This window comes from Talpa occidentalis, unplaced genomic scaffold (assembly GCF_014898055.3).
Source record: "Talpa occidentalis isolate TD23 unplaced genomic scaffold, MPIMG_talOcc4v2.1 talOcc4.1359, whole genome shotgun sequence".
NCBI classification, from domain to species: domain Eukaryota; kingdom Metazoa; phylum Chordata; class Mammalia; order Eulipotyphla; family Talpidae; genus Talpa; species Talpa occidentalis.
In genome coordinates, this window is record NW_023601388.1 from 2,485 (window position 1) to 9,331 (window position 6,847).

General features: G+C 49.5%; 1 protein-coding gene across 1 annotated transcript; it reads left to right on the forward strand.

The window, feature by feature from the left end:
• Window positions 1–1,308: 1,308 nt before the first annotated feature.
• On the forward strand, window positions 1,309–1,961 carry LOC119243957 (spermatid nuclear transition protein 1). The gene is made up of 2 exons (XM_037509769.2): window positions 1,309–1,515; window positions 1,718–1,961. Exons 1-2 carry the CDS (start codon window positions 1,377–1,379, stop codon window positions 1,744–1,746), a joined length of 168 nt encoding a protein of 55 aa, XP_037365666.1. The 5' UTR covers window positions 1,309–1,376; the 3' UTR covers window positions 1,747–1,961.
• The last annotated feature ends 4,886 nt before the right edge of the window (window positions 1,962–6,847 follow it).

Genomic DNA, 6,847 nt, shown 5'->3' on the forward strand with positions numbered 1-6,847 from the left:
GGCAAAAGAAAAACCAGTTATCAAGTTTGATAGGTGTTTTTTCCCAACAAAACTCAATACAATATCGAAAGGAGGAAAAAGGTGGAGAGGGAATATGTTGACAGGGAAATGGGGGATGGGCAGCTCTCTCACACCCAGACTCATACTCTGAGCTCCAGACCCAAATACTCAACAATCATTCAGTATCTCTATTTGGAAATCTCAAAAGCATCTCAAACCCAAAAAATGTCTTTGACCAAACCGGCCCTCTTTATCCAGTGGTGGCCCCAGCCTCTAGATAGGAACATAAAACAGAAATAAGTCAGAACTTTGATACCCTCAGCTCTCACCAATTCAATCCAATCCGATCCATCACCAAGTCTCAACACTTTCTTGGCCCAGTCTTAAGTCATATCAATACTTCTCTCCTGAAAAACAGCCTCTCTCTATTCCTGCTCCCCCATCAACTCAGCCCCCACCTAGCAGCCTCTGATCACATCATGTCATCCTCTTCATTTTTCTGCAGCTTCCCAGTATATCTGAGGCTGGTCTGGTCTCTCACTCTCTCCAACACCATCATGTACCATGTTGGGAAGTAATTATTCCCTGACTTGTACAGATATCTGACAAGTGGTCCCTCCTACCCTCCTACTTTGAACACAAAGTCCATGTCCACACTCACTATTATTTTCTTACCATCTAAGTTCATGATACATTCTATGTGATCAATAAATTTTTGCTGCCAGTGGTTCTCAACTTGGGGGGGGGGGTGATTATTCTCCTTCTCCCAAGGCAATATTGGAAGCATTTGTCACAGTTGTGGGGGCTCTATCTAATGGATAAGAGGGCAGCATGTTGCTAAATATCCTACAGCCCCCCCAAACTACTCAGCCCACAGTGTCAGCAAAGCCAAGGTGAGAAATGCTGATTTCAATGAAGGAGGAATGTTTTTATTTTGATCCTATTTGAATTGTATTGTTAGACTCAAGTCCTTATAGAAATACATTTGTTATCTTCCAATGTTGTAAGAGAGACAGACAAACATGCATATACATACACTCAACTCCCACAAAATTCCCTATAGGTGGAGACGGCATACTTTATATATCCCCACAGGCCTGACACAGAACTAGAATGTAGCTGCTCACTAACACCTATCTGCAAAACCTCATTTAACATAAGAAATGCCTCAAAATTGAGGGTAGACTTGAGCTGCATTAATGAGACTACCTTATTTCACATATAGGACCAGAGCTTAACAAGTCTAGTGACATCACACTGGAGACCCGCCCACCTGCTAAGCCACACCCTCTGACAGTCACAATGACTAAGGCCTTAAATACCCAGGCCCGCAGCCCCCGGGCCTTGCAAAGCCCCTCATTTTGGCAGAAATTACAATGTCTACCAGCCGCAAGTTAAAGAGCCATGGCATGAGGAGGGGCAAGAACAGAGCTCCCCACAAGGGAGTCAAGAGAGGTGGCAGCAAAAGAAAATACCGGAAGGGCAGCCTGAAGAGCAGAAAACGGTGTGATGATGGTGAGTGAGGGGCGGGCAGGAAAGCAGTCACCCGGAGGGACACTTGCTGCGCCAGGGCGCTCTCTTGGAGTTCATGTCTCCAAAGACCTTGAAATCTCAGCCTGAGAATTTCATTTTCACTCCATTTCCTACCTGCTCAGGAAGCGTGTTGGTGGCTCTTCCTAACTCATGTCCCTCTTGCAAACATGTGCTTCCCCCACAGCCAATCGCCATTACCGCTCCCACATGTGATCCCATCAGTGGGTTCTGCCCTGGTGGACTTCAAACAGCACCAGGCAGCAGTAAGAGAACAGAAGGGGGACTGCCAAGAAACGTGGAGTTAGATCAAAGGCAGAGAAGAGCCTAAAATGCCAATCATGACGAAATGAGGAATGTATATGTTGGCTGTTTTTCCCCAACATCTCAATAAAATGTTGAAAACCGAAGTGTGTTTCCTTTGGTCTTTGCTGGAAAAGTGAGTTCAAGTTAGGCGTACTTGGGGAAGAACTGGCTGGTGTAAATCATGACCGGTTGGTGTGAACATGGCTTGAAAATGTCAAATATGTCGTGTGACTCTCTTCCAATGTGCCCAAATGATAATGCACCATCCCTAAATTCACTCTTCCCAACGCAGAAAAGAGAGGAAGGGGGAGAAATAGCACACAAGCTGGTTTTGTCAGGGAGTTTGCTGCAAAAAAGAGAAGCAAACCTTGTGCCAGAGGAGAGCAGAGAACACTTGTGGCGTTTCTAATCTTCTGTTTGGGCAAGATTCAGACTGTTAGCTCTTCTGAGTTTGAGATGGACAAAACTGGAGGTGGTTGCCTGGGAGATTCATGTCAGTGTGATGTCATAAGTGAACCTTAATCAGGTGTGGAAGTAGGAATTACCTCAATCTGGGTGGGGCCTTACTGATCATGGGCAGGGAAGAGCTGTTCTTAACTACCTCATTTTACCTTGACCTTATGTCTCCAGCCTGATCCTCCAGATCTGACACCGCCTCTCAGCAGCCACCCACTCAGAGGGGGTAATATTTTTTTTTTTAATGAGCTCTTCCTGTTTCCTCAGAGGCAGATCCAGGGAGGCACAGGGTGGAATTGAGACTCATTTTTACCAAGCCACCCACAGAAATAAGCCACCCACTTGGAAACTTCATGTTTCATCCCCAGAAGTTTCCAAGAGAGAGGGGTATGAGAAGGCCAGGTGACAACCAGGTGACAGGGTTCGGGAATGCACATCTTCAGAGGGCTCCAGAGAGGTGTGCAGGTCACAGAGGACGTCCCTGTGAGTCCCTGTGGATCAGATTTTAGGCTGAGAACATTTTCAGGTCTCATGAAAACTCACCCCTTCAACCTCCCTTTGTAGTCCTCATTGTCCACAGTTACACCTGTCCTACCTCCTAGATGTTCCTTTAACTCATTCCCATTTTTCTAACCAGTGTTCATCCAAAGGCATGACAGCACAAAGCTCTTTAGGGATCTCGGGAACCCCTAATCAGAAGCACACATTTCTCCTGAACCTTCTGGGAGTCTTATGAAAGCTGCAGTGCACAGGGCCCATATTTTAATATCAGGCTCTAAATCCTTCTCAACTTACAGTCATACACTGGGTTCTCAGCACTGACCAGGGTGGGGGTTGGGTGAGGAGATAATTATTAGAGATCAGTACTCAGAAGGGGATGCAGGACTGTCAGAGAGAGAGGAGTTGAATAAAGCCTGGGTTATCCAGAAGGATAGCCAGGGTCCCCACAGGCCACAGTCTGCTGCAAGGAAAGACGACCTAGGGGGAGGTGTGCGTGGTGGTCTGAAGTAGTGTGTCTGTTTCTTGATCCTGCCAGCTCCCTTCCCCTAGCCTCTCACCCTCCCCAGTGCACAGTTCACTCCCCACCACACCCTGCTGCATCTGCTGCCAGGACCCTTCAAATGCCTCCATGCACAGCTCACCCCTCTTCCCTGAGCTCGCTGCTCAGTCTCTTCCATGCCAACTTTCATGGCAGCCTCTCCCCTGGGGAGAGTCAGGGACAAACTACAACAGTGGGAAAGCTGAGAGAGAGATTCCCTTCCCTCAAGAAAGTCATCCTTGAGGCCTCCCTGATGGCCTAGGAGTTAAGTCTCAGTGGCTATGGCCTGAATTCAATCCCCAGCCAGAGAGGTGACTCATACGGCACAGCAGGCCTCTCCTGTCTCACCTGCTGCTCCCCTCAGCAGTGTATTTCAGTAGATCCGCCTATTTTGCTCCCCACTCTGTCTCTGGTGAATCCTCTCACCCCTTACACCTCTGGCTTACACGCCAGTTCTTCAAATATAAGAAAAAAAGAAACTCATTACAATTGGGAAGTCGGCCTATATCTATCAGGGTCCCCAGAAAAGCAGCTCTCTCTAGGGTTCAAGTAAAAAGACTTCACAGGGGCTCCGTGGAAACCAGCACTGTTTGGGGAGCAGCAGACAAACCTCTTCTCAAAGACTGGACTGGGAGGATCAGGTTGGATGGCAGCTACCACCAGTCTCAGCAGCAGAGAGGGGACCACCTGCCTTCTCTTTCCTCAATTGAGAGGTGCAGGTAAAGAACCCCAGATGACACAGAGCCCAAGGCTAGCCTCTTGGGACATCACCAGGGGTGACAGGCACAATTTCTTCTTTCCTTGGACTTAACAGATTCCAGCTGCTTTATCATCCTGACCCTCAGCTTGCGTCCCCTTCTAAAACGTTCTAAGTTTCAGCCCCCTACTAAAACGTTCTCAGGCGATGTTATATTTCAACAATTCTCTAAACACTGAAACAATCTAATTAATCATTAGGATGGGCATGTGGTGAGCAGCCCAGGCCAGTCCAGGCAGCCCGACCCTTGCCCGGTGACTTCAGACTTTGCCCTCCTCAGCAGGTTGTGGAAGGAACGGTAGCCGCCCGGAAAACTCTGCTTTGCAGCAAGAACATTTTCCAGGCCCACGAGCTGGAAACTTCCCAGCACTGGTGTTGACTTAGTCCCTGCCCTCCAGAGACATTCATTCTGCCTGCTGACAGCTCCTGCAGGCCCAGCGCCCACCAGACAGGCGCACGTAGGTAAACAGCACCAGGCCCTGACCACGGCGACCCTCCTTGCGAGCCTCAGAGACCTCAGCCGCTGTGTGTTCTTTCTCCGTCTGCCTGACCAAGGCAGACCTTGTTCCTCTCTCCAGTTTTCTCTGGAACGCCACGTCCTGAAGTCATCACTGACTTGGCTTTTTTGGAACGTCAAAAAAAATTTTTAAGGACTTTGACCACTAGCTCTTCTGGGTCACCTTGACCTGCTTGTGAGCTGACGTGGATACAGGGCCTCTGCTGCATGGTCTCGGGGTGCAGAGAGCCCATGTGTGGGTGGAACGAAACCAGAGGGGCTTCATCCCACCTCTTACTCTGGCCTCAGCAGATGACCCCTGGTGAACCTTGTAGCTGTAGGCAAGCAGGAAGTTCTAGAGAAATGCTCAGGGCCGTGCTGAGGAGGTGAAGGCCCAGAAACAGCAGCTGGGAGGTTCTCTGGGTGCTATGGGGGACAGTGCCAGTCAGATATGGCCTGGGGGCTCAGCTGAGTGGCTCTCAGTTTCTGTCCTTTGAGACTAGAGGCCAGCAGCAGCCTGAAACCACAGCCTGGCTCGTGCTCTGAGATCTGGGCTTGCTCCGGCCAGCCTCACTGTGGACAAGGAAGCTAGTGAGGTGGGGGTCTTAGTCCTGACCTCTGGGAGTGCAGGGTCTCAGTTCCCAGGCTGTTAACTTCACCAGCTTGATGAGTGAGAAAGCAGGCTGGCGCACTTCCAGAAAGAGCCTCTGCTCACTTTAGACCCCCCACGCCACCCTCCCTCTCCAACCTCTCATCAGTCCAAACGTGAGACTCCCCTGATCTGAGCCTGCAGCCATTCTTGCCATCTTAGCTCAGTGTCCCGGGAGCAGGCAGATGACAGTTCTCTCCACACAGCAGAGCACAGGGGAAAGGTTCAGAACCGAAACGCAAGTGTCTGTTTTTCATCAGAGCCAGCTGCTCCTGCTCTGTGACCTTGACTCCGTCTACCAGTCCTGCTTTAGTTCTTTACTCCGAGCCTTTGCACACCTCCTCCCTGGCAGCTGGGGCCATTTCAGCATTCCCTGCAGCCCAGCTCCACCATCCCCGTGACCAAGCCTGATTCAGGCTCAAGGAAATAAGGCATTTCTGAGCAGCCTGCAGGTGGGAAGAGACAGACGGGCATGGGCTCCGTGGGCATGTCATGTTAGGTAAATTTCCAAGCCTCTGTGAACTTCATCATCCTAATCTGTAAAATGTCATAGTATCTACATCACAAGAGACTCCAAAGAATAGAAAACACTGCCAATGGCAGGCCCTGAATAGGGCAGCTGCCCTATGTTCTCTCCCTCTGGACGGCCCTTAGGTGTCATTGGGTGACCACGACACATGCCCGCTTCCCAGACCCTGTGTCAGTTGCTGAACATCCCACACTTGCGGACAGACTTCCCCATCATGCCAGTTTGCTCTGCAGCGCTCCAGGCCCCTACTGTGACCTAGAGTCCCTCAGGCTCTCCTGACTCTTTGCCTAGGCCAGTCCTGAGGTCAGGAAGCCTCTACCTCTCCCTGTGACTCGTGTTGCTCTCCCATAAAACATCTGAGCTAAGGGTGATCTTATCTCTCTCCTAGTCTGTAAGCTCCTGGGAGCAGGAGCTAGACCATTCATGATGGAAGGAGCACATCAGGACGTCCCAGCAGCCATGGTTGCCGGGGGAGCAAATGAATGCGTCTTCCTCTTCACCCAATATGTTGTGAAAAACAAAATCTGAGTGTAGATGTGGGTGAAAAGGACCAAGGGTGCATTAACAAACTCGCTGATTAGGATCGTGTTTATTTTTTTCCATTAACGAATGGCAAGTATCTCTGCAATTAATTAGCTACAAAGTCTCAGGTCTAACACACAGGTGGTTTGAAAAGCAAGAAGAATGTGAATTGCACAATGGGCAGGGATTATCCTCAAAAGTGCCTCAGAATGGGATCTTTCAAGAAAGTAGAGCTTCTCAACAGGACCAGAAACAGGACCTTCATTTATCAAAGGTCACTTGTGCTTCCTTCAGGCACCCAGACTGTCAACTGCACACAAGATACCAGTGCTTCAAGAATGTTTCATTTGTGGTTTTATTTATTATTTCTAACTTTGTTATAGCAATAAGAATGACAATGAATTCCCCACCACCAGGGCCACTGTCTGTGTGGGGTGTGCATGGTCTCCCCATGTCTGTGTGGATTCCCTCCTGGTTGTCATGTCTCAGTTATTCAGCCCGAGTGTGTGTGCACGTGTGTGCGCAGGTGCACATATGTGCACATGTCCTGTGATGAAAGGGCA

Bases quoted from the DNA above. Each gene is read 5' to 3' on its own strand.
- LOC119243957 (XM_037509769.2), top strand. From the start codon at position 1,377: ATGTCTACCAGCCGCAAGTTAAAGAGCCATGGCATGAGGAGGGGCAAG. The intron at 1,516-1,717 runs GTGAGTGAGGGG...CTTCCCCCACAG, and splicing joins CAGAAAACGGTGTGATGATG to CCAATCGCCATTACCGCTCC.